The sequence below is a fragment of the Condylura cristata genome, unplaced genomic scaffold, assembly GCF_000260355.1.
Source record: "Condylura cristata isolate star-nosed mole 26May11 unplaced genomic scaffold, ConCri1.0 scaffold00022, whole genome shotgun sequence".
NCBI lineage: Eukaryota > Metazoa > Chordata > Mammalia > Eulipotyphla > Talpidae > Condylura > Condylura cristata.
In genome coordinates this window covers 15276600-15303950 of record NW_004567123.1, presented here as the reverse complement: position 1 = coordinate 15303950, position 27351 = coordinate 15276600, and the positions used below count along the sequence as shown (strand labels likewise).

General features: G+C 42.1%; 1 protein-coding gene across 1 annotated transcript in view; it reads right to left on the bottom strand.

Moving 5' to 3' along the window:
* Positions 1-10085: 10085 nt before the first annotated feature.
* The window catches only part of FERMT1 (fermitin family member 1), a 30415-nt gene continuing 13149 nt past the window's right edge, over positions 10086-27351 (bottom strand). Inside the window, exons 7-15 of the mRNA XM_004687184.2 lie at positions 23451-23558; positions 22928-23059; positions 21557-21606; positions 16708-16832; positions 15532-15638; positions 13969-14190; positions 13304-13428; positions 11344-11485; positions 10086-10333 (exon numbers count right to left, since the gene is read on the bottom strand). Coding sequence (XP_004687241.1) covers positions 10160-10333; positions 11344-11485; positions 13304-13428; positions 13969-14190; positions 15532-15638; positions 16708-16832; positions 21557-21606; positions 22928-23059; positions 23451-23558 — 1185 coding nt within the window. The 3' untranslated portion in view covers positions 10086-10159. The remainder of the gene's footprint in view (positions 10334-11343; positions 11486-13303; positions 13429-13968; positions 14191-15531; positions 15639-16707; positions 16833-21556; positions 21607-22927; positions 23060-23450; positions 23559-27351) is intronic.

Here is a 27351-nt window from a genome sequence, read left to right as displayed (position 1 = left end):
AGAGGATGTTTGGATCACCAGATCCTGAGAGTGATTAAAAAAAGATCTGACAAAATTATCTCAGCCTTGATAGGTGATATCCTTTTGCAATGATGTTTTCACTGATGAAAATATCTTTGTGATTCTTGTTCTGGAATTGCTTTCGGGAGGATTTTATGATTCACACACATACACAAATCCGTCACCTAGGTTACTTTTATTAAGTCCTTTACAAAAATAGTTTATTAATCACAATCTCATTTCTCACCTATCTAGCCTTGGATATTTCCCCAAATTCTATTCCCATGAAAGTAAAGGAGATCTGCAAAGATAAGGGAATCAGGCTTTGCTGAGAATTCCTCAAAGGGGAGTTGGGAGGCGTTGAAGCAGCACTCTTGAAAGACCCATCCACACCTAATAGAATCACATCATTCAGGAGTGATTGAGATTAGTCCCCCAGGCCACACTTACTATCTGGCTCTTCCCTTTGGTGTTCTTTGTATTCATTAGTACTTGGTTTTCCATGTACCCTCTCCCCACACCAGCCAAACTAGAAAGCGCAGAATCAAGCTTAATCCTCTGCCCCATTCCTCTTATTCACCATGGTAGCTAACAATAGATTTAGTTACAAGTTAGGGAAAATCCACCTCACAATGGCTTGCACATATTTACTATTTATTTATTTTTTACACTACAAGAAGTCCAGGACTAAGCAGTTACTTAGCAGTTGCTCTGTGAAGACACAGGCCTTTCCTGTTTCTTGGCCCCACCATTTTTTTTTCTTTTATCAACTGTATTTCTTTCTTTCTTTTTAAAAAAGATTTATTTATTTATGAATACAGAGCTGGGGTACAGGTCAGAGGTGCGGGGCCAGTGATAGGATTCACCAGAGACAGAGCGGGGAGCAGAACGGGCAGACGGACAAAGTACACTGCTGAGGGGAGCAGCAGGAGAGTCAGGAGCGGTCTGCTGCGTCATGTGAATCACCTCTGGGACCAGGGATGGAATTCACACTAAAGTGGCTGCAGGCTTGCAGTGCTGCGTCCTTACCAGTTGCGCCACTAGGGAGGGCCAACCCCACCATTTTTAGTGCGTTCCCTTTATCTTAATGCTCGATGCCTCCTGGTTGCACTGTGGCTGCTGTACCTCCAGGCATCACATTCACATTTAAGGCAGGCAGCATGGGGAGGGGTGCAGGTGAAGCCAGATGCATCTCCCTTTTATCAAGATAGACAAAGTTTAGCCAAAATCTCCACTGGCCACATAGCGAGCCAGATCTGCAAAGAAAGTTGGGAAGTTGGGGGGCAGGATTGTGATGACTGGTATAGAACAATAGAAATCCACCTGGGTTGGACATACTGACTCAGCTAAAAATCAAGTTGTGTTAGCAAAGAAAAAGGGACGGGACAATGGATTGGGGAGGTAAAGAATGGTGATGGACAATAGCACTGCTACTGATTTCAGCTGAGATAGCGCTCAAGTTGCCCTGTGTATCTGTCTACTGCTGGTCTTCAGTTCTCAGTGTCTTTTTTTTTTTTTTTTAAAGATTTATTTATTTGTACGTACAGAACTGGGGTACAGGCCAGAGGCTCAGGGGCGGTGAGAGGCTTCACCAGAGACAGTGGGGAGCAGAACAGACCAACTGACGAAGTACACTGCTGAGGGGAGCAGTAGGAGGGCCAGGAGAGGTCTGCCGCACCATGTGGTCACCTCTGGGGCAGGCGGGAATGGAACTCATGCGCACTTAGCTTCTCAGTGCTGTGCTTTAACCCACTGCACCACCAGGGAGGGCCCAGTTCTCAGTGTCTTTTAACCCAGCTGTCTCAGCACCTCTGGACTGACTCCACTGCCAGTGTAGCTCTCCCCCTTCAGCTGCTGGGCTTACAGTTTCTACAGTACAAGTCTGGTCATGGCATCCTACGCATAAGACTACCCACTGGCCCTCTGTCTGTAATGGCCCTGCAACCATGCTTGACCTAATACCTTGCCTCCCCACCTGGCAAACTCTTATTCATCCTTTAAGGCCAAATCTAAATGTCTCCTCCTCTGGGAAGTATTTCCTAATTTTCTCCTGACTTGAGAAAACAAATGATTTCTTCCTTCTTTTAAAAATATTATTTATTTAATGTCTTTTCAATCTCATGTCTATTTTACATATCAGTAAAATGCTTCTGTAGCATTATAGAATTATTAGCTTTTTGGAAAAGCCATGAGGCACTTTTGCATAGAAAACAGACAGCCCAGTATTACTCAGATGTCTGCCTCTTGAGAGATGATACACTATATTGGAAATACTATTGTTAGCAGCCAGCAAAGCGTCCCGCACATAGAGGTTTTTAGGCAGAGGGAGCTCTTATCTAGTCTCTGTCAGTAAAAGAACCCCGACTTTATGTGAGCCCATGACTACTTTGAATAAAGCAAAAGATTTCAGTTTCTTGTCACTAATTGAAGCCAGGTGATGTGATGCTTCTAGCTGAAGCAGCCACATTAGATGATGACATGACTCTGTGAGCAGAGGCTCTACATGGTGCAGCAATGAGTAAAGGCTGCTGTCCCTGGCAATGTCTGGAGCGCTTTCTTGCCTTAAGTTGCCTTAGTTTTAAGTGGAAGAAAGAAAAACTTCTCTGCTTGAATCACTATTTTCAGTTTTCTGTTACTTGTAGCTAAACACTTCTAACTTTCATTACAAATATATAACTCATATAAATTAAAATCATGTAAATTAGATAGAGTATAGAACATAAACTGTATCATATATGTGCATATGTATTTGCATTGGTTGAATTACAATTCTCTGAACCCTGGCATGGTGGGTCTATAGGGTACATTATGTTTTTGATACATTAGATGTATTTAATCACATATCTTTATTTTTTTTTAAAGATTTTTTAATGGGAGGCCCCTAGTCACATATTTTTTTTTTTAAAGATTTATTTATTTGTGCATACAGAGCTGGGGTACAGGCCAGAGGCTCAGGGGCGGCGAGAGGATTCACCAGAGACAGAGTGGGGTACAGAACAGGCAGATCTACGAAGTACACTGCTGAGGGGAGCAGCGGGCGGGTCAGGAGAGGTCTGCCACGCCATGTGGTCACCTCCGGGGCAGGCGGGAATCGAACTCATGCGGAAGTAGTGGCTTTAGCTTCTCAGTGCTGCGCTTTAACCCGCTGCACCACCAGGGAGGGCCCCTAGTCACATATTTTAAAGGTAGTTTCACATTTGAAACTGTGGTTTCACATTTGATCAATCCTGCCCATGCATATTACTGGCCCCTGAAAGATTTGACCTTTGCTTAGGTTATGAGCAGTAGGTTATTCAACAGCTTCTTGCCAAGGGTTGGGTTGCCCATTGGCTCCCCTGAGGTCTACCTGATGTCCAAAGAACCCTTTAAGGAAAAGGTCAGAATAAAAACATTTCACTTAGCCTACAAAACCAGAGCTCAGTCCCTGGTGGAATTGGCATCAGTCATGTATGTACAAAGGCAAGAGCGGGGCAGCGGGCCGTGGGGTGGGTGAGGGTTGTCTCCGGGCACTGCTGATATTTTCCTGAGTGGGAAGAGGCAAAACTCTTTCCTCTCCTTCTGACCCCACCTCTGACCCCGATTGCAGTCAAGTGTCAAATTGGACAAGTGGACCTGCAGGTGGGATCTGAGAAAAAGTTTTAGTAGGAATTTCCACTATTTTGGCACTTGGAATCCAGTGTTAAGTAAGTGGAGAAAAAGGCTGTCTGTGGAGTTTCGGTAGAACTTACCCAAAAATGTTGGGGAAAGTCACCCTGGGGTAGCATCACAAGGAAAGGCATCTAATAGGACTCTGGGCCTAAGAGGCCTGGCTGTGCCCACGAATATAAGAATGGTGCTAAGGAGCCAACCTAAGCCAGCGTCTGGGTTCAAGTTCCCACTTCCAGCTGGGTGACTCCACGAGTTGCTGGCTCTTTCTCTGCTGGTGTGTGCTGGACTCAGCTCCTCCCTCTGGGAGTGCTAGAGTTGAAATCTCTTCCCAACTCTGTGTACACTGTAACACTCAAGGGAGTGTTTACCCCTTGGTAACTGGCAGATGTACTCATTGTGCGAACAGTCCTCTTTCCTTACCCGTGGGATGGATTGTGAGACTGGCAGGCAGTAGCAGTGATTGCCCTCACTTCCTGTCAGCTTGTGAATTCGTCTAGCCTGTGGCACTAGCTCTACCACTGTCAGACTACCCTGTGGGAGGGGAGGCACACCACTGATTGGTTCACCCCACTTCTAGAGAACGTGTCCCTGACCTTCCATCACATTGCCTCCCAGACTGTCCTTTCTCTTAATAGCCATTGAGGGTACCAGCAGCAGGGTTTCCTTTACTGGTCCCAACTAGGTACAAGGCCCAAAACAGCCAGCCATCAACACTTGTGTCTACATTTGAGCCCCAACAGTAGACTCTGTTTCCATCCCTTAGTCTTGCCTCAAAGCCATTGGCTCTACTTTCCCTTGGAGCCTCATTCGCCTTCCTTGTCATGAGCCTTGTTTGGGGACACCAAAACCTCTGATGACACATTTCTTGTGTTTGAGGACACAGGCTTGGGCTTTGGAGCCTTTGTCAAGCCCTGGGTTCCTCTCAACAGGCTCTGCTTTCTCTGCAGGGTGCCTCAGAGCCTCTCTTCTGCAGAGAGCAGCTCAAGCCCTCAGCTTTCATTGGCCAAAAAGAGAAACAAGACCCCGCTAAGTTCAGATGGCATTTGTCAGTCTGGGTCTCCTGAGGAAGTGTGGCTATCGGATTTTTTCCTCTGTAACAATTGGAGAAACTGAGGTGTACATGGGAAGTGTGGACTGTTCAAATTCAGCAGGAGGGAGGAAATTTATTAAGTCGAATCTTTCCCACAGTTTTAGGAGGGTTAATTGACTAAAGGGAAGACTCTAATGTCCTTCTGCATGTGTGTGGCCTTTTTTATGGGGATGCTTCTGACATAATTGACTTTTGCTGCAACACAGGATGTGGGCAAATGTGGGGGGGCTCTGGAGGGTTTTTCTGAGTCACTGGATATGGGGTTATCCAAATTAGATAACATGGAGCTCTGGGCTAGTTTATTAGACTCCTACCCTTCATTTAGCAAGAAGGGCTGTTCTCTAAACAGGACAGACAGTCTGTTATCCAAGGACAGTGAGATCAGGGCCAGCAAAGTCTTGGTGAAGATGGAGGATGGGAGCAGGCCAATTTTTTTTTTTTTGGACAGTATTCAGAATTTCCACACAGCTTCAGTGAGGTACAAGGTGTTGAGAAACAGATGGGGAAACTCGAACACAAGAAAAAGCTAAATGCTGATCTTCAGCTACCAGTCACGGGTCCCTGGACACTCAGGCTCTTGGAGGTAGGCGGTGCAGGGCGGAAACTGGCTGACCTAGAACAGTGGGGGAAAACTCTCCCTCCATCCCCACCAGGCCCCAGAGATTTTGGGGTGATAAAGAGGGGAGCAGTGGAGGCACGGTGATGTTGTTGGGGGGAGAAATGAAGAAGACAGAGAGCGAGAGATACTCAATATGCTGACATGAAAAAAATCTTCACTCAGAAGTGAGTTGAAAACAGTTTAAATTATTTCAGAAAATAAATACTGCAAGATATTTTGGTTTCTTGTACTTATAATGAAAACATGAGTGTCCAAATGGAGGACTCATTTGCTCATTGTTTGATCTTGGAACTAACCATGAAACTTTCCCAGAAACAAAAATAAAATACTCGTTTGGCAACTCATTTCTCTGGCTCCCAGGATCTTTTTTCTTTTTCTTTTTACTGCTAATTTTTCAGTTGTTTAACTTTGGGGTAACATTTTCAGTCTTCCATATGTGCACACGCTTTACTCCTCGGTACCTTAGCGCCGTCCTCTCCACCCCCTCCTTTCCCTCTTCTCTCTGGCAACCAGTGTACTTTTCACAGTTTAAAAAAATTACTTTTGCTGTGTTTGGCCTCTATTTTTTTCTGTTACTTATATTTCACAGATGAGTGAAATCATCCAATATCTTTCACTTTCTGACTTATTTCACTTAGCATGATCATCTCAATTTCCATCTTTTTTGGCCCCCAAAGGCACTACCTTATCTTTTAAAATAGCTGAGTAGTATCCACTGAGTATATATGCCACAATTTCTTTTTCTAGTTCTCTGTCCTTGGACACTTAACGTTGATCCATCACTTGACAACTGTGAACAGTGCTGCTGGGAGCGTACAAGACTTTTCACATTAGTGTTTTCCTGTTCTTTAGGTAAATAACCTAGCAGTGGTATTGCTGGGTCATGTGGGGTTTCTATTTTTACCTTTTGAAGGTATTACCATACCATTTCCCATAGAGGCTGCACCAGACTGCATTCTTGCCAACAGTGGGTAGGGGTTCCTTTTTCTCCACATCCTCACCAGCATTTGCTGTTCCCCTTCTCTTGGATTAGGTCATTCTCACTTGGGTGAGGTGGTATCTCTTTGTGGTTTTTATTTGCAAACCCCTTATTATAAGTGCTGTTGAACTTTTTTTGTGTTTTATATGTAGGGCATCTGAATGTCTTCTTTAGAAAAGGGTCTATTTAGGTCTTTTTTTCCATTTCTTGATAGGTTGTCTGTTTTTCTGTTGTTGAGTTGTTTCCAAGGATACTTTCTATCCTTGGAAAATTAGCCCTTTGTCCTATGTGTGATATGCAAATATCTCCTCCTGTCTTTAGGTTGCTTTTCATTTCTGTGGTGGTTTACTTTGGGGTACAAATGTCTTAGTTTGATATAGTCCCACTTGTTTATTTTTATTTTTGTTTTCCTTGGCTTTGGGGTTGTGTCCCTAAATATATCTTAACTTTCTTTTAAGTGTTTTAGGGTTTCAGTCCTTATATCCAAATCTTTAATTCATTTTAAATTAATTTGTGTATGCAGTTAAGTATGGATCTAGTTTCATTTTCCAAAAATGACCACATTATGTAAAGCAAATTGTAGATTTAATGTGACATTTATCAAAATCACAATGACTTTTCTCAAGGGACTAGAACAATGATAAAGTATGTATGAAATATAAGAGGTCCTGATTAGACAAAGCAGTCCTAAGAGAAAAGAAGTAGAACTCCCCGATTAAACCATACTACATGACAACAGTAATCCAAAGTGTGGAACTGTATTGGAACAACAACAAAAATATAAAACAGAATGGAAAGTCCAGAAATAAACTTTCACAAATAGGAACAGTCTATTTCTGACTACGGACTCATGACTATACAATGGAGAAAGGAAAATCTCCTTAAAAAATGGTGCTGGGAAATATGGATGGCCAAGATCTTTTTGATCTACCCTCTCCTAATTCCTGGGCACTGTATCCATTAATGCCCCTCATCTTTTCCTACCAGTGTAAGTAATATAGGGGCACTTAGCTGGGGGAGGCCTATACTGGGGTTGAGGGAGGCATTGCAAGCCTGGGAAAGGCTGGAAATGGAAGAGTGAACTTTGTTGGGTTAAATTTAGTGCTCTCTGGAGTTAAGACAAACCTGGTTTTGGATCTCTGTGCCACTTCTGATTGGACATGACCTTGGGCAAATTACTTCACCTTCTGAGTGGTTTCTCTTTTGTGTAATGAGAAATCAAGGAGCTTCTGCCCCCTAGGGGTTGACATGAGGATTATACAAAGGGATAATTAGAAACAGCTGGCCCATAATAGCCATTATGGAGCTTCTAACATAAATGGAAAAAAAGGTCCCCTGCATTCACCATCAAATCAGAGGCCTTCTGATAATGTTTTGCTTCTGGATATTTCTTTGCTCTTTGGTGCTTTTTCTCTGAAAGGTAGATCTGGACAAAGAGCTCATAAGACCAATTGTGTCAGGAAATCTAGTGACCATTAATGAGAAAGGAATTGAAAGCAACACTTAAGTAAGGTTTCCAAGTCACTCTCACTGGGGAGAATGAGTTGGAATCTCAGAATCAAGGGGAAAAAATGCACGTTAAACCTAAAGGCTGCCTCCTTTTTCAAAAATGTAAAAACATTCACCTTTTTAGACAAGTAGATGAATGAGACACAGGTATACAATACTCAAATCCTTATAAAACTTTTCATTGTCATATAAAATAATTTTAAAAATGTAGACTTCCCCCCATGTGGTATAGATAAGAAAGCAAATGGTTCAAAATTTCATCATATGAGTCAGATGACCTTTTGCACTCAAAGCAAAAAGTCCTTCAGTTGCTTTCTGGAATAGAAGCATTAAGGCTGCATTGCACACTGGCTTACTTTCTGGAGAAATGGTTGTATAATCATAGAAACGTGCCACTGGAGTCTGGTTAAAACCAATCAGCTCTTTGAATACTTTCATGGAAATATCTGACAACCATGAAAAGCTAAGGAAGAGGAACTGAGTTTTGGAAAATTCTGCAGAGCTGCCCTTGGCCACGGACAGAAAAAAGTATCAACAAAAAATAAACTGTTATAAAAAAAAAGTATCAACAAGCACTATTTTCATGTAGGGCCTGACTTAGTCTTAAAGACCCAGCTAAGTTCTAAAAGAACAGAGCCCAGGAGTGTACATGATCAACACCAAGGTTAACACAGTCCACTTAGCACTAGTTTCTTTAAAAAACATTCAAACTAAGTACTTTTGACTAGGATCAGAGTTCCCAAGTATCTAAGACACCTTTGAGCTTTGAGCTCAGAAGGTCAGCTGGTGCTTGGGGGTTGTCATCAAGGTTCACCTCTAAGCAGAGGCTAAAGGAAGAATTTCTAGCAACTGCCTCTGGTTTGGGGCCTGGGGGTCCCTAGGCAAGGTTGTCTCCACAGAACTCCTAGAATTGTGGAAATCTCTTTTCCAAAATGGCTTTGCTGGAAAAATAAAGCAGCAGCTGATATTTATAGGCAATTGTGGTCCACTCAGGTCCCTATTATTTGCTTCCTAAAGGAACTTCAAAATGGAAACAGAGCTTCTGCCTTATCCTTCAAACACAAATCCTTTGAGCACATTTATAAAAACAAACATAATGAAATACAGCCTGCTATTTCCCTCTGCCCCTAATTTTGCTTTTTAACCTTTTCAAAATCCACTCTTATGCTGACAAACCCAAACGGAAAATGACAGCTGAGTCAGCTATTCATTGGCCTACACTCATGCCTCAAGGCAAAACACAAAAAGCAGAAGAAAAAGTCTACTATTGTCTTTTGACTTTGGAAACCAGAGGCCATGGATCATATCAACAGACACCAAATCCTGGAGAACACTGATTTAGGGATAAGAGCAAGCCGTTCCTACCCCCACCCCTCAGGCGAGTCAAGCAATGAGTCAAGCAATAGCTAGATGCTACTGGGGAGGCCTTCAGCCCTGGGGCTTGGTGGTTTGCTCTGTATCCAGTGCTCTGTCCCTGTGCAGTTGGGGTGGACACCTCCCTGGAAGCTCCACGCTGGGAGGTTTTTATGAACAGAGAGACCTTTGCCTGTCCCTGAGCCTCACCCCAAAGAAAAGTAGTTGAGACATGGAGTTGAGTCAAGGATTGCATACCCGTTGCCTTCAAGGGCATAAAGGTACTGAACGATCCTCAGGCCCATGACAGCTAGGCAGGTGGCAGCAGGAGGCAGAGGGCCCCAGCCTCCAAGGCCAGGTGTGCCAGGCCTTGTCACTACAACAGCACGTGGCACTGAGGGCCCATGCTGACTTCTGTCAGCAGGTGCCAGGAAACCCTCCTCTCCCCATTCTAGCCCCAGACCTTGACCTCTAGGTAAAAAAATGTGTGTGTGTGTGTAGACTCCTCAGTCACTTAACAGGACAGGAGCTAAAACAGCAATTCTGTTAAGAAAAACATTTCTTTTCATACCTGAGATTGTGGAGTGAGATCTGTCCTTGCTAAGTGTTCTCTGACCTACCTAGCTTCTCCACGGACAGAAAGGAAGCCAAGAGGCACACAGATGACTTCTGGCCAGACACTTGGTCAGTTCTGCAAGCTGCAGATGCTGGCTGCCTGCTGGGCTCACTGCCGTCTTAGAGCACGCCTTCCTCCTGCCTACCCATTTTACAGAAAAGGCAACACGTCTCTTCCCCCACTGGCAGCACCGAGCAAAGGAAGGCCAGGGGTGTGCCACACAGCGAGTTTGAAATGAGGGGAGGATCCAGGGACCTGATGAATATTGTCTGCCAGTTTGGAATCTACGCGCTGCACTGCCAGCCACACCTTGGGCTCGCATACACCCAGCAGTCCTGCTTCGCTTCATTCTTGGCCTCCAGTCAACTTGTGGAAGAGCTCCTCATCCAGCGTTTCATTCTGTCCCTTGGAGCGGGTGGACAAGAAAATGTAGCCGCCGATGTATTCATGCACGACCTTGCAGTCTGCACTCAGGCAGGTGAATGCAATGGAGACGTTCTGGTCAAACTCGATGGCCACCTGGAAGAGGCAGGCATGGGGCAGCTTAAGTAACTCTGGCAAGGAAAGATAAGAAAGTGGCTGCTTTGCTGTAAAAGGGCCTGAGGCATTTATAGAGCTGAGGCAGTTGGCAGATTTTCCCCTAAATCCACATGGAACCGAACCATCTCCATTTAACAGTCACAAAACACCAAGTTGCTCTCCTTGCGCCCTCTTATGGTGTTATTTTGCTGCACACTAACAAAACATCCTAACTCCCAAAACATATTTTCTGTTTGCCTCTAATGCTGATTCCTTCGAGTTAGGGACATTTCCAGAAAGCACCATTTTATTGGCGACAGCTAAGCAAAGCAAACATCTAGAGGCAGAGCTCTGTCATATGAAGTCAGACCTTCCTCATCATGTGAGAACCTCTCCTTTCTACTTGACACCCCCAGCCCCTACCCCATTCCTTGGCCAGGAGGTCAATCCAGGTTTGCCCCATTTACTGTGTCATGAATGTAATGAACTATGTAATGAATCTTTTCTCCTACTGATCTCTCTGTCATTAATATTCGCTCACTTGTCCAACCTGAGAACCCAGAGGGGTGGGGGGCTTTTCCTCTGGACCCAGATAAAAGTTCCATTTCGATTGAGATGGAAAAAGGCACAAAATGATGTAAAAATTAACTATTATTTTAAAAAAAGTTCCATCTCAGGTAGTTTCTACCATATAATTACCAGCTTAAATTTTATTTAATCCTACACTGAGGCGAAGGACATGACTCAAGCAGCTCAGCAGTTTTAGTCTGTCTTTATGAGAAGTCTGTAGGAAGCCCCAGCTCATTTGTGTTAATTCAGAAGCATTTGGTCTGAACTTGTTAGGAAAGCACTAGAAACTACAGCTACTTATTTCAGCAGACAATTACCACATGCTGGAGTTTTTTAATCTTGAAGATAAGAATACCTTTCAAAAAAATCAGAATAACCAGCAATTTCAGTGACCACACATTTACAGCCTCAACATCAAATACCCCAAGCTTTCACTTTACCTGCCGGATTTCCCAATTTACATTCCACTGTTTCATGTTTGTGAATCTCCATGTTGTAAGTGGAATCCCAGTGGCTATGTCGATTCTTATCAACCTGTTATATGAAACTCCCAGAATGTCATCTTTTTTGCTTCCTCTAAATCTGAAAAAGGAATGAAATTATTTTATTATTTTTTAAAGATTTGTTTAGTCATGTATATGAGAACTGGGGTATAGGCCAGAGGTGTAGGGGAGGAGGTGAGAGGATTCATCAGAGACAGAGTGGGGAGCAGAACAGGCAGATGGATGGATGAAGTACACTGCTGAGGGGAGCAGTGGATGGGTCAGGAGAGGTCAGCTGCACCCTGTGGGTCACCTCCAGGGCGGGGAATAGAACTCGCACTGATGTGGCTGAGGCAAGCTTGCAGTGCCACACCTTAACCTGCTGTGCCACCAGGGAGGGCCCGGGGGCAGATTTTAAATGAGCTACTTTGGTGATCAGAAAAGTTTGATGAAATGCCCCTTGCTGGAGGGGGTAGGAGAAGTTCAGTCTGTGGAAGAGCCAGGAAAGCAAATAAAAATTGTACTTTCCTGTAAGTCAGCTCTTTAAAATACAAACCTACCTTTCAAATGCCAATTTATAAAATGAGAGTGAACTGGCCATTCCTTTAACTGTAGGATGAAACCTAGATTTTCCTGAAACACCAGTCTTTCTTTTAGGACACAAAAAATGTGAGTTAGTTTGCAAGCCGGCTGTGGACAAGTTCTGGGGAATGACATATTCAGAGGGGCAGAGCCATTGTGCTTGGTGGGATAATGAGTGAGCACCCTGAGTTCAATGCCAAGGTGTGCTCCTGGCCAGGAGGTGAACCTGGACGAGTCCCTGGGGTCATTTTTCTGCAACTTAGTGTTGTCACCTGTAAAATAGAAGGTGGCAGTAGAGGTTACTAGTCCTTTAGAACTGGGATACCAGAATTGTTGCCTGTGGGCAGCCCCTCTTCCCTCTTCTCTGGGCCCCTGAGTACCACTTATGATGAGCAGTGCAAACGGTAGTGGGTGGTGAGCATTTTCTTGCGGCCCTACCGGGGCTCGGGCCAGAGGCCAAGGCCAGCAGTGGTGGTGGGCAGCAGGGGTTCCCTCCCACAGCTTGTCAGGGCAGGCAGCCCCTGAGTCCGTGCTGCAGGGAGGAGTACCGGCCTGTGGACCAGCTCCCGGCTGTGGAGGGGCCATGGGCTTGGTGCCTGGACTGGAGAACAGAGAGCAATCAGGTGTGAGCTATGAGCTGGTTGGTGCCATGGTCCAATCAGCCTCAGGCTTGAAATACATCTAAGCAGACTTGTAGGTGGGACCTTAAGAGAAGATGTAAGGCAGGGCAGAGAGCTGCTCAGAACTCTCCTAGGCTCGGGCTCACTCGCTGGACTCTCACTCTATTCCTGACCTCTGCAGAAGAAAGACGCAGCATCCGGACACAGGCCTCCAAAGGAAGGAGAGAGGCCCAAAAAGCTTTGCAGAGAAGCCGAAGAGCTTCACAGAGGTTGGGGGCTGGAGAAGGAGCTGCCCCCAAGCAGCTACTCTGGCACCTCTGATTTCACTTTGGGCCCAGAAATCTTCAGAGAGCACGTCCTGAGAAGGCTGTGGAAGATAAGGCGCAGGTTTGTGGAGATCTCTCTGTGCAGAGACCCAAACATTCTGCAGAGCCATATCGCGGGCCATGGTATGAGACCCGCGAGCAGAGGAAGGTGATATGAAGGGAGCTGACAGATTTCCTTTCCCTGCGTCAGCTAGGTTTCATAGGTGTTAGCACTTTGAACAGATCCAGGAGGTTTTTAAGCACAGACAAAAGTATTTGGGACATTTGTGAAAGGGCAGTTGTCTAAAATGAGAAGTGTTCATTCTAGACTATGAGAGAAGGCCCTGGGCTCCATGGAGGGTGCTCAGCGTTGAATGGAATGTGAGAGACACACGTGAAAACTGTACTCACCTGACAAGGTAGTAGGTGATGCCAAATTCAGGGAGAGACTGCCATGCCTGGATGAACCGCAACTTGGCTTCAACCAGGGGCATATCGACCACATTCTGGTGAGCTTCCAGAATCCGGGCTGCCAGCTGAGCAGAGGGGGAGATGTCAGACGCTCCTTAGCACACACTGACTGCTCTCTTATTCTTTTAGCTCAGATTCCCAACAAGAAAAATAAGTGCAAGACCCAACTGTAGTTCTCTAATGACCCTTCCTCCCTTCTGTCTTTCTGTAAGAGATGGATGTCACTAGGGAGAACCAGGAACAAGATCAGCCAACACATACATTTCTAAACTTCATGAATATGGGGCTCTCATTTGGGGGTCCATGCAGTGTCTGGGGACAATGGTTCTACTTGAATCAGTTCATCTCGACTTTTCACCACTCTTCTGGAAGCATGGTTAAAATGATTTTTAACTATATTAAATCTGGGGATATTACCAAGGTCAGTTAGCAATATAGTTATCTTTAACAAAAGTAACAATAATTTCTTAATATATCTATTGCCCAGCCATCATACAATCCCCCTCTCTGCTGATTTCCCATGACATCCTCAATATTTTAATTCCCTATTTTATTTTAGAAAATACGAATTCCACTATTATCAATTGTCCCAAGATCAACAGTACCTGTTTAGACTTGTGCTTTTTTGCACACCGAGGGGACACAAAACTTTCTGGATTTATGTCCAGGTTTTCTAGACTGGAGGCCACCTGAGTTGTTGAGTTCCGATTTTTCATCTTTAGAAATGAGAGGATGTTGACAACCTCTGGCTGGTAGGAGCTGTCTGCCATAGTTTTGCCCTTTGATGCCAGGATGCAGGCAGCCATCCACTGGGCATATTGATTCTCCTGCAGCAAACACCAGAGGATTCAGAAGCAATTTCAAATGCTAAGCCACCCTGTAATACTAAATTATCGGTTTCCAAACATGGAATGATGCCACAAAGCACACGTTCTGAGAAACCGTTAATCACTTAACACCCAACACCCAACAGAAGCTTTTGAGTCCTGTGTTGAGCTTCTAGATGCTAAGGTGTTAAAAGGTGGGAACCCCAGCTTTGATAAATTCCATGCTGAGAACTTTTTTTAAATCTTTTTTTGTAAATAATATAAGTTTATTTTTACATCATTTTGTGCCTTTTCCCATCTCAGTTGTAACCCCCGTGGGCTTCCCATCACCAAATCACCCGTGTGCCATCACCAGAGTCCAGTGCATTTCCCTCCCCCCACCGTTTTGACTCCGTTCCTCCATCCCACCCCCGTCAAATGTCTCAGGTATATAGTTGTTCATTATTATTATTTTCTCACCATGCTGAGACCTTAAGATATAAAGATGAACCAGACACAAAAGTGTCATACAGCGTGGGCAAGTAAAAAACCCGAACTACCAGTCTTCCTTAACACACACTTCCACTTTCATATCATATCTGATTGCAATGACAAAAGGAAAATGAGGTAACGATCATTAACTGATTCCTGTACTATTTCTACCCTGGCCTATCCTTCGTGAAGACTAAATCCACTGATGTGACCACAGTGCTGACACTTACTCTTTACTACCTTTTCCCATTTTCCACCCCTGGTAGTAAAGAGGAATGCTTCTAGAAGCTGAGAGGGAGCCGCTGAAGTGTGGGATTCTCCAGTGCAATAGTAGGTGGGGTTCACTGACCTTCTGCCTTCATCTTCACCTCTGGGATCAACTCCCTCTGCCATGTAATTTTACAGCCCCTCAGAGCCAGACAGTAATTTCCCGCCACTGGACTTCGGGGCCGGGCATGAGCCTTGCTTTAGCAAATGGAACATGGCTGGGAATGCCCGGGTGCCCACTGCAGGCCAGGCCTGAGGAGGGCTCATGTGTCTGCAGTTATCTGCTGTGATGGCAGGTTGCAGGACCTCCCTAGCATGCAGCCTGGGGCCCAGAATAAACACATGAACTCAACCTGCAGCAAGAAGCCAAGCCTGCCAGGCCTGCCAAAGCAGATCTTTTCACAACCAGCCATCCAGCCTGATGAGCCAACCCAGTCTACCTGTGCCTGTTTCAGAAACAAGTGTTTACTTATGTATGTCAGGATTTCATGGTTCACATATGTTACAGATAATTGATACATTAGTATTTTGATTTCAGAAAGCTCCTCCGTTGTTTTATCCTCCACAAAGGGGCAGTGACAACATTTTTGTGGTTTTACTTACATGGTCACATCGCAGATACACTTCATTCATTCCATCGGCCACAGGGATTAGTAACTTGATTCCAAATTTTCTCCCTGATACATTTACATCTGGCACAACTTCACAGCCTGAATGATAAAAGGCAGGGGCAAAACTGAGTTCTGAGGATGCATTACATAAGTTCTGAGTTGTGCATCTAACAAAAGACCTTACATATACACCCCTCAGATTTAGTTATTTTCCAAAAAACAGGAACAAGCTGATAACATTAATTAAAGGATAACCAAATAAGAATGATGAGTTAACATGCATAAAGAAGAACATTTTCTTTTATGATGTTAAAATACACAACATCAATTAAATATACCTCTCAGGCTGATTTGGCTATTCTAACTCCTAAGAATAACTAGGAGTAAAAGCTTTAAAATAAACCTAAGCAGGTAGTGAGAAGTGAGATAAGCCAGAAAGAGAAAGAAAAATACTGGATGGTTTCGCTCATAGCAGGAGTATAATGGGCCAGGCAAGAAAATAATAAGAATAATGATCAGCCATATACCAGAGACATTTTGTGGGGGTGGAGTGGGGAATGGGATCAAAAACGGGGGTGGGGGTGGGGAGGGAAGTGCACGGGACTATGGTGATGGCACACGGGTGACTCGGTGATAAGAAACCTGCAGGGATTACAATTTAAATGAAAAAAAAAATGTACAAAATGATGTAAAAATAAACTGTTATAAAATAAAAAAATAAAATAAAATAAACCTAAGCAGGACTTGAGGACACTGGTCCATTGTTTCATAAAGAGAGGCTAGAATCTGCAGTGGCTTTGAGAAATCAGAGTAGGCGATAAAGCAACAAGTGTCAAATCCCAGATTCACTGTGAATTCAGAATCACGGTGCTGGAATTCAGAGGGCTTTTCAGGATCATACAGGGCCTCATGTCCTCAGCTTATGATATCAGTTACCCCCACTTCATAGATCTGGACTCAACGGAGAAGAAGGGGCCACAGAATGGAAATAACCACACTTCTGGACTGCATTCCAAGTCCCCAGGGAAGAGAAGGAAAGCCTCCATTTTGAAGCCGGGGACACAAATTTCTCTGAAGTAAACCTCGTTTCCATAGGCAGGAGGCTTTCATTCACTTACTAGGTCATGGCAGGCCACAGAAAGCTGTCATACCTTACCTCTAATCTTACCTCTAAGATTTAGCTTTTCTACTGGTTCTCCATGTTCAAGTTCCTTATTTTTATAGTAGGTGATAGATGTGTCTTTAAAGACGAACCAGTATTGTTTGAAAGCTTTTAACATTAGCTTCTTGGGCCTATAAATTCAAGTGCAAGAGGTGTTTAAACAACAATACAAATTCAAGCAGATCAAAAAGCTTTTAACAACAGATGCTTCAGTGGGTTGTCAGTTCCATGTCTGGGGATGAGAAACAAGAACAAGGTGGGCTGGGACTCGGGTAGGACTCTGAATGTCTCCCTAATTTATATTCTAGAAGAATGCTCAAACTCTGGTGTCGATCAGAATTAAAAGGGAGCTTGGCTCAGTCCAAAAGATTCAGCTTCAGCAGGTACAGTTTAGGGCCTGGGCACCTGCATTTGAGGGAAGCTCCTATAGTGGTTGCCCAGAGTTGAGAAACACTAGACCAGTAGACCTCCAAACACTAGACCTCCAAACTAAAACTGGGCACACCCTACCTTTAAAATACTGTATCTGGGCCCTCTCTGATGGCACAGCAGGTTAAAGCACAGCACTAAGAAGGTAAAGCCATTTCAGCATGAGTTCGATCCCCGCCTGCCCCGGAAGTGATCCACATGGTGCGGCAGACCTCTCCCGATCTGCCCGCTGCTCCCCTCAGCAGTGTACTTCATCAGTTGGCCTATTCTGCTCCCCACTCTGAATCCTCTCACCGCCCCTGTGTCTCTGGCCTGTACCCTAGTTCTGTATGCATAAATAAATAAATCTTTAAAAAATTGTATCTACTTCTTAACATATTTATAGTCATTTACTTGCAGTATATGCATATATGTATATTACTATAAAACCTACACCAGCATTAGCACACAGAAAGAGTTAATATGAAAAACTCATTTTGTTTCAAGAAGGGAGGTTATTGTTGAGTTACATGTTGCCCAAAGAAGGAAGTAGACTGTGGCTATGTCTACTAAAACAGTCTTTGTAATTTAATGTCGTATACCTATTTCTGAGCATAAAACAAAGCTACTAAATTCCATCTTACTGATGTCAGTGTCTCTCTTGCATAAACTGATCAGAATAATCTGCATTTTTATGCTTTTTAATAAGTGGGTTTAAAACACACTGTCTTCTTGCACTGGATGGTGTTTAAAATTCTTTGTGCAAGCTTCAAAGGTGTGCTGATAATATTGTTTGAGTAGGGCAGTGTCTTTCTTGATAGCACTGTGACTTGGCAATATTGCCAAACAACTGCTTGGAAAGCTCTCATTAAGTGTGTACAATATTTTGAAACTCTCTTGAGGGTTCCTATTCATGTCCACTTGTTATCACAGAAAAATCATAAATTTGGAACATTTATTAAAAACACACAAAAAAATGTGTAAGTAGTTCATGTGCTAACCAGTGAACTTTGATACAAGACCAAAGATTTTCTGATCATTCTTCATCTCTTTAAAAGTATTATAAAGATAAGGACTCTCCTTGGTGGTGCAACAGGTTAAAGCAACACATTCTGAAGCTCTTGAAAGCCACTGCAGCAGTTCAATCCCACTGCAGCAGGAGTTCAATCTCCAGCCAGGGAAGTGACCCACATGCACAGCAGACCTCTCCTGATTCTGCCCGCTGCTCCCCTCAGCAGTGTATTTCAGTAGATCTGCCTGTTCTGCTCCCCACTCTGTCTCTGGTGAATCCTCTCACCCACCACACCACTGGCCCGTTCCCCAGTACTGTAAGCAGTACTGAAAAAACATTAGAAAGACATATAACTTGCATTGCCATCAGAAGTCTATTCTCCATCAACCACCATGAGTTAATCCTTTTTACACAACTTATCCATCCCCTTTCTGGTTAACATTATTTTGTTTTATTCAAGAATCTACTATATTTTAAGTCTTGTTTTTATAAAACGAATCTCATCAATCATCTCTTATAGCACATGGTGTAAGTCTAACTGGAACTCCCAGTAACTTGTCTAATAATTTTATGCATGCCTCTCTCTATAGCCACGTGGGGGAGCCATTCTATTTATTCTATTTATAGTGATCTCTTCTACAGGGGTTATGGTTTGGGCATAAATGTTTTTGTCAAATGTGAAATTTGCTGGTAGGATTATATCTTGTGTGGTTTATATTTATGTTGGCAAAAATCGGAACCTTCAGAGAGTAGTTGGGCATACAATTCTAGATTGACTTAGCTTCTCTTGGTACTTTGAAGGTATTTTTAAGACAATGAGAAGCTGTCTGCTCATTGCAATATTTTTCTCCTGTAGGAAATCTATCTTTTCTGTCATCAATCATTGGTTGTATGAAGATGCACATTTATACTGATTACTTTTGCTTGAGACTTGTGACTCCTGAATCAAAAGATTTTTATCTTCAATAGTTATGGAAAATTCTCAAGCATTCTCTTTTGAATGCTTTTCCCCATAGCTCTCCTCTGGGACTGCTAGGAGATGTACATTCCATTTTCCATTTCTACTTCTCTTCATCTGTGTTTTTAAATTTGATATTTAATGCACGGATTCAATTTTAAATTTCTATGTCTACTCTTCATTTTTAGGATTTCTATTTGGTTTCTATTTAATATTTCCTATTTTATTTCATTATAATTTACTTAATGATTTATAACACACTCATATGGCTCTTCAGATTGTTCTAGTAGCTCAAATTATGGAAATAGCTCATCTTCTTTTTAGCTCTGCTTTCTCTCTTTTACATGGTGGATCATTAACTTACACGATTATTAATTGTAATTTGCAGGTTTTTCTTTTTCTTTTTTTTTTTTTTTAAAGGTATAAAGGATATTACTGTAGAAGGCCCATAGCCCATGCATGTTACATTGGCGCTATTTTCTTCCAAATATGCTTGTAATTACATTTGCTAGGGCTTCATAAATTTTGTGATCTGGACCAATTTCTATTTCATTTTCTAAGGATGAGTCTCATACAAAACATTTCAACTTAGATTTACATTGGTGTATGGTACAGATCTAGGTTCTGATTTTTCAAGACAGGCTTTTCATTTCCCTCTAGAAACCCCCATGCAAGGAAGAGCTTCCTTACTGCTTCTTTAGGGTGACAGGTTCTTTCCACATAAAGATGCCCATGCAAGGATGAACTTCCTTACTGCTTTTTTTGGGTGACAGGTTCTTCTCCCTGGCAAGTCTGCAAGTTTCTGCAGGAACTCCAGTCCTGGCTCACTGTACATAAGCATTAAAACTTCAGCTTCTGTCTCTTTACAGGGATTCAAATGCCAGCCCCAAGCCAGGAGAAGCTATATGCATAGCCCAGCTCCCTCTGTGCAGCTGAGGCTTCATTCATAACTAGGTTTCTTCAACTTCCGGCAAGCTGGGACTTCCCAGTCTCCAACATCAATTTTGCTTTTTTCAGAAGTCATATGTTTTTGTGGCAAGATTGCGGTTCACATTAGATCAGTTGCCTCCAGCTGTAGTCAATCGATTGCTGGAAGTGGAAACTCACTATATGGTAGTTTCAGTGGATTTTATTCAAGAAAAAGGAGCTTCACTGTTAAAGAATAAAACATTAAAAATCAAAGGACTAGTTTAACACTTTTCTGCTGATAAGGAAAGGAAGTCCAGGGAAATGAAGAGCATATTTAAGGTCATACACCCACCAGGAATAGCGCTCTATTCCTCCTTTCCTCTCCCTCCTTCATTTCTTTCTTCCATGAACAATATTCTGTATTGAATCGAATGTTCTGAGGCCTTTGACAGAGAGGCCACTGACTAAATACGAAGACACATTTGTGAGTCTAGCTGTCACACTATGGCAATGCGGATGTGGGCTTAACTCCCAGATACACAAACATCTGTAAAAGGAAATTATCATTTGGTCTGTGACAAGTAGATTTGTTTAATAGAGACTATAGCAACCGATTTCTTCAGTTATTAATAATTTATACAAATCTGTTTGTGGTTCAATTGCTTGCTTTTTTTCTGGGGCTCTGTGTAACAATATGTGTGGTTGCAACTATTTATGCCAGAGATTACATGAATGACTCTATTGTTTGATTACATGAATGACCCTACAAGACACTGAAAAAAAAAACAAAAAAAACAAAACCACACATAGCTAAAAAACCTGGAGAAACCCAGTGGCAAATATCATTACCTTGGGACCAACCCTGGTCTTTTGAGTATACCTGATTCACTGTTCATTCTTTCTAAGACTTTCTTTGTATCTTGTGTATCTGAGTAACTTGTGTTTCTCTTTAGACCATCTGACCTAGTAAAGTATCAGTTTAAGAAAAGTCAACAAACCATAAAGTGACTTAAATAACTGATAGAATTTCAAAGGGATCCAAGTCTTTTCATCTGAACTTGGCACCACTACAAACATGGAAGTCCTCTTTTCTCTACAAACAAAAACTTCTCTGCCTTCTAAGAGTTTCAGATTGACCTGAGGTTACCAGGGAGTTTATCAAAAATACTACAAGGTGACCACATTCTATAAGCCCAGATCAAAGTTCTAGAGACAACTGATTTTAAACTATTAAAGAACCTTCTAATGATATCAGAGGCCAAAGCCAACCACATGAACTGTAATAACAACTCCAGACTAGCACAGACTTTCATTACCTCAGTATGAAAGATGGACCCAAGGGGAGGTGTATTTCCATTTACAGGAAGCCGAGGCTTAGAGACATAAGGCTACCCAGCTTGAATGTGCCATGGAGTGAGGATATTTGATTCATCTCTCAGATGCTAAAGCCTCATTCTCTTATCTTGGACCATGAACCTGCCTGATGGAAAGTATAATCTCAACTCCTGAACTCTACCTGCCCGGTTTTCTTACAAGTAGCCTTCCTCCCCCCCTTTGAGGTAACTTACCTAAATAACCTGAGGTTATCTGCCAGTGTAGGGATGTCAGTAATGTCCTCCTAAGGAAAAATAGATGACATTTCATAAGCAATGGTTAAATAGGTGGAGTGGTAACCTTGCACCTGCATGGCACAGTGTTGGAATCCTCCATCACACACAGCTGACTGGAGCAGAGTGCATTAACACTAAATAAAATGAAAAACATAATTCCTCAGTTGCACACACACATTAGCCACTTCTTCAGTGGTGGCCTTGGAAGCAGGGCTAGGGGAGGCGTAGGAGTGGAATGAGGTACATGCAGTGATTTTTTGGGGTATCTGGCAAAATTTTGCATCTTGATTTAGATGGTTTCATAGTGTGTCTCTGGGTATGTTTCATATATCACACAAATGAAAAAGAGATAAAAAATTGATGAAGCACAACCCCGACCTACCAGTCAAGTTAAAATTTGAGTTAGAAACAATGGATCTTATGTACAAGCATTATATTTTACAATATTGACATCAGAGTGACTTTACTGCCTCTAGTTCAATGATCAAACTCTCAAAAGCAATCTGATTGATTCCACAGTGTTGGCTGGTGCCTGTTTTCAAACTGAAAAGCCTACTGCTAGTAGGCTTTAGTTTTAAGGAAGGGAGGAGAGACATTTTCATTTATCCTAAGAGGAATCACTTTCTCACTGTCTACATTAAGTGGAGGAAGTGGATCAAGAGAACTCTGATTTTAGGTGGTCGGTGTCTCCTGTCAATGTGAGAAAGGAATTTACTTTGCATCAAGCATTAGCTTTTGATTGATATAAATTTCCTGCTTTAAGGCATGTAATCAAAGTCCAACATACATTAAGCATCTAAGGATATAGTGGCTCCTTTGATCTGTTTCGATTTATATCCAATTACAATGGACCCACCTCTGGGCTTCAGTGTGATCAACCCTAAATACTCCCATGATTAAATATCCAATTCGTCTTTGTGCCTGTACTTTCTCTATTCTCACGGCTGCCTTATGCAACAGGCTGGGTAATGTTTCCTAGACTTAAGCAAAAGAACTAATTCCATGTTCTCTACTTCGTGAGATGAGCACCTAGCAGTTCCCCACCCCCACCGTGCTAATTTAACCTTCAAAAGCTCCACAATGAAGAGCAGCCTCATTTGGAGGCTCAGAAGTATCTTACAGCCCCTTGCAGAGCAACCTGAGGGAAGCTGTTCAGTTCCCACTAAGTTCAGCTGGTCAGATGCGTGTTTCCTTTTCTCAAATATGTTAGATGCACATTTTCCAAAATCAAGTGACATATTCTCTCACTTCACATTTAAAAATGTTCATCCATACTTTTGAATAGATCAGGACAAAGCCTCAATTCTGAGATATTAGAGATGTTCATACCAAAGTGTTATCTGCTTTTCCACATTCCAGGGTCACTTCCAAATTAGAAAGTGCTGCTTCTATTTCATCAACCTCAGTCTCATTTGTCAAATCCTGTATTTCAGATGACAACGACAGCTTGCTAATGTGGTACTATAACAAAATAGAGATTTCAGAAATATCATTAATGCAAAGGACTCCATTGGCTATTTCTTATTTAAGGACAATTTTCCTGTAATAATGAACCTCAGTCACCTAGAAGGAGATCGCCCTCCCATGTGGGGGAAATGACATTTACATCAAAATCATGGTGAGATTTATGGCTGGTTCAGACTTAGTTCTTTTCCATTCCTGGCTTGTCATGGGGAAGAGGTAAGAACTGGCAGACTAATGCCTTACAAAAGAGGTGCCTGTGTATGGGCTATGAAGAGCATTTTAAATTTACTTCCCTCACCTTCAGCTCTTCAAAGAAAAGACAATAGGAAGAAAAGCAGAACAAACTGGCTTTGTCTCCTTTAGAGAAAAGGTACTGAAGTGTTCATACCTGCAGTGCTGCAAAGATCAACATTTCTTCTTCTGTGCAGTCAATTTCTTCTAAGAGAATGGCCCACCTGGCTTGTTCATAGAGTTGGTTTATTCGGACAGCATCATACTAGAGAAGAAAATGAGTGTGTTTGCATGAAGAGGGCGTATGTATATTCCACAGTGAAAGAAATTCCAGAATAACTGAGTTAATTCCCCAGTTTATCATATACAGTAAAACTTAATTCAGGCCACAAACTACGGGTTAGCCTTTGATTATTTTTAGTGGTCAAAAAGTGAATCAGTCATAAATACGGTGACATGAAAAGATGGCCATGATCTACTATGAAGATCAAAGAAGCAAGTCACACAACAGATATATGATTTAATTTATGTAGAGTAAAAGATCGTGACCATCTGCTCAAAACCAGGTTTGCCAAGGATGGCTCATCATCGAGCTGTTTATTTGTGGCAAAATATCTATGACATGAAATTTACCAACTTAACCATTATTTGCTGTATAGTCTAGTGGTATTAAGAACATTCACGTGGTTCTAAAATCATCCTACTGTCCACTTATAGAATTCTTCAACTTGAAACACTGAAACTCTGGACCCACTGAATAACTTGATTCTTTTTTGCAGTGGGTTTGATTAGCACTGGTTTATTTTCTTTAGCATTAACTTTATGCATACTAAGGAAAAGGTGATAGGGAAAGTAAAAAGCTGAAGTTAGTTAAAACCAGCAAATAGTGTTGCTATCATCAGAGAAGTGGAAACCTAACTTGCTGTGTAGGTTTTCTCAGAATTTCTACAGCTGCCAGGGAAAGGAATACAAAGCAAAACCAAGTGGGTGATATTCAGGAAGCTGGAATAATGCAAACATTAAGGAAGTTTGTCTGTTTTGTGAACTTTGCAGAGGTCATGGAGCTAGTCCCAGAAGCCTCCAAATATGGATTGATCAAATACAACATACCTGAGAACCTTTACAGAAGCATTATTCATAATTGTTCCAACTGGAAACAATCCAATGTCCCTCAACTGGTGAGTGGATAAACACAATATGGTCCATTTCTCCGCCTGTGTACCTGTCCATCCATCCATTACCACCCTCCCACCCATATGGGATGACTTTCGGCAGTGAAAAGAAGCACACTACAACCCACAAAATAACACAGATAAATCTCAAAGACATCATGCCAAGTAAAAGAGTACAGACACAAAACTACATACTATATGAGCCCATCTACATGAAATTTCTAGAAAAGGCAAAAATCGAGTCAGAAAGCAGACCAGTGATGGTCTGGGGCTGACCATAAATGGGTATGGTCATCCATCCATTACCACCCTCCCACCCATATGGGATGACTTTCGGCAGTGAAAAGAAGCACACTACAACCCACAAAATAACACAGATAAATCTCAAAGACATCATGCCAAGTAAAAGAGTACAGACACAAAACTACATACTATATGAGCCCATCTACATGAAATTTCTAGAAAAGGCAAAAATCGAGTCAGAAAGCAGACCAGTGATGGTCTGGGGCTGACCATAAATGGGTATGAGGAAAATCTTTTGGGTGATGCAAGTGTTTAAACACTGAATTGTGATGGGTTGCCCAATGATATAAATTTACTAGAAATCTTTATATTGTACACTTAGAATTGGTGAATTTTATAGCATATAAATTATATAGTAAATATGCTGCAATCAAAAGACATGACAGTTGAAAAAGAAACAACTTACAAATGTACAGAGAAAAAAAAAAAACAGCAGTTAAACCCACAAGACCCGTAATTTAATTCACAGTTAAAAGGCAAAGCTAAATAGAAAGTGCAGTCACTGAAATTTGAATTGAACTAACAGACTGTCACAGCTGTCTGTCTGTCTACCCACCTATCCATTTCTATCTCTTTATCTCTATCTCACTGTCAGTGTCACTATCCTAATGCAGGAATTTTATGAGAGTAAGTTAAGTCACCCAAGAATGCTGTTCTGTCAAATGTAATCAGTGCAGATTTTAAAGTTAATAAAAGCTTTCACACCTGAAACCTCCTTCCCAAGCCAAATAAAACAATTCGTTGCAAGAATATTGGTTGCACAAAAGTGACATGTCTTTACAAACTGACAGTAGGGGAAAAACAGGCTCTGGAAAACGATGTCATAACCAGGTCCAGGCTCAGCCTGGACCACACTGAGGCCAGAACTGCTCTGTTACAGGCAGTGGAGGGTGTTGGCTTATTCTCTTCTGCAGGCTTGTTTGCATTCCCAAGGAGGCCCTGAGACAGCCCCGGGTCTTTCTCAGCCATTGACAGACATCCCAATAAGTCTCTTCTCTTCAAGAACTCCTTTCAGGGTTTCAGAAATGAAATCATTTATTTGTTCTGTGATTTGCTTCTTTAAACCTAACAATATGTCATGATCATCTTTTCATGGGCTCTAGATTTCCTTTGTTAGCTGACAACAGAGCCACCGAACATGAATCACATGGCTTTGGCCTCCTGCATGCCTTGAGTCCCTGCTTCTCTCCATCAAGTCAAGTCAATCAACTCCTCATAACCAACCAACAGTGCAAAGAGATACAAAAACTGCTAGATTTCATGCTCACATGAAGGGCTTACGGTTGAGATCTGATCATGAAGATTTCCTATTAGCCGAGTAAGAGCTGTCAAATCCTGCATCTCTTGTTAAAGCAAATGTACCTTTTCTTTATGCAGGTTTAAAAAAATGTATGGACTATTGAAGTTATAAAAGATTTTTAGAAAATATTCACACATTTTAAATACATTTAAAAGGGGCAAAATATATAATAGAAGGAATTCATTTTGGATGAATTCAAATGGGACAAGGGTATACAATAAAATGTTTCCTTCCCTTCCTTTTCCCTAAGAATGTTAGTTTCAGACTGCTTTGCACCTTGCCTTTTGCCCTTCAATCAATATTATTCTTGAATATTTTCTACATTAAAAAGAAAGCTGATTCATTCTTAACAATACTACTATATAGATCTAATATGTTTAACCAGTTCCATCTGATGAATGTTTAGGTGGTTTCCACCCTTGTCCTAAAACAAATAATGTAGTAATTGTTCCTGTGTGCAGTCATCGCAACTGGCAAATATGACTATTGACTGTAGAATAAATACCAATGGTGAATTTGCTGGTTCAAAGCTAAGAAGAATTGCAATTCTGAAAGGTATTGCCAAATTGTCTCCCACATAGGCTAGAATACTTTGTATGTCTACCTATAAGACATATGTATTAAGAGGATACATGTCTCTGCATCCCCCTATATAACATATAAAACTCTCAGCCAATACAAGCCTAAGACCCACTAAAGCTCTTTTTCAATAAACTATGTGTTTACATCCTTTGGTCATTATTCTATTGGGCTCGTGGTCTTCTTACTGTTGATTGTGGGAGCTATTTATATATTAGGGAAGTTAACTTTTTGTTTGCAAACATTTTTATTATATTTTGCCAGGCACAAACTTTTATTTTTTTCTTTAATTTTCATTTATATTTTGTAAAGATTTATTTATTTATGCTTACAGAACTGGGGTACAGGCCAGAGGTATGGTGGGGGAGAGGATTCAGCAGAGACAGTGGAGAGCATAGCAGGTGGATCTACTGAAATACACTACTGAGGGGAGCAGCGGGTGGGTCAGGAGAGGTCTGCTGTGCCATGTGGGTCAGCTCCCTGGCGGGGGATCCAACTCATGCTGCAGTGGCTTCGGAAAGCTTCATAAAGCGGTGCTTTAACCCAGTGCGCCACCAGGGAGAGCCCAAAACTTTTATTTATTTATTTTATTTTATTTTTGTTAAGATTTATTTATTTATTCATCTAGAACTGGTGTACAGGCCAGAGATGCGGAGGGTGAGAAGATTCACCGGATAGAGAGGGCAGCAGAACAGGCAGATCCA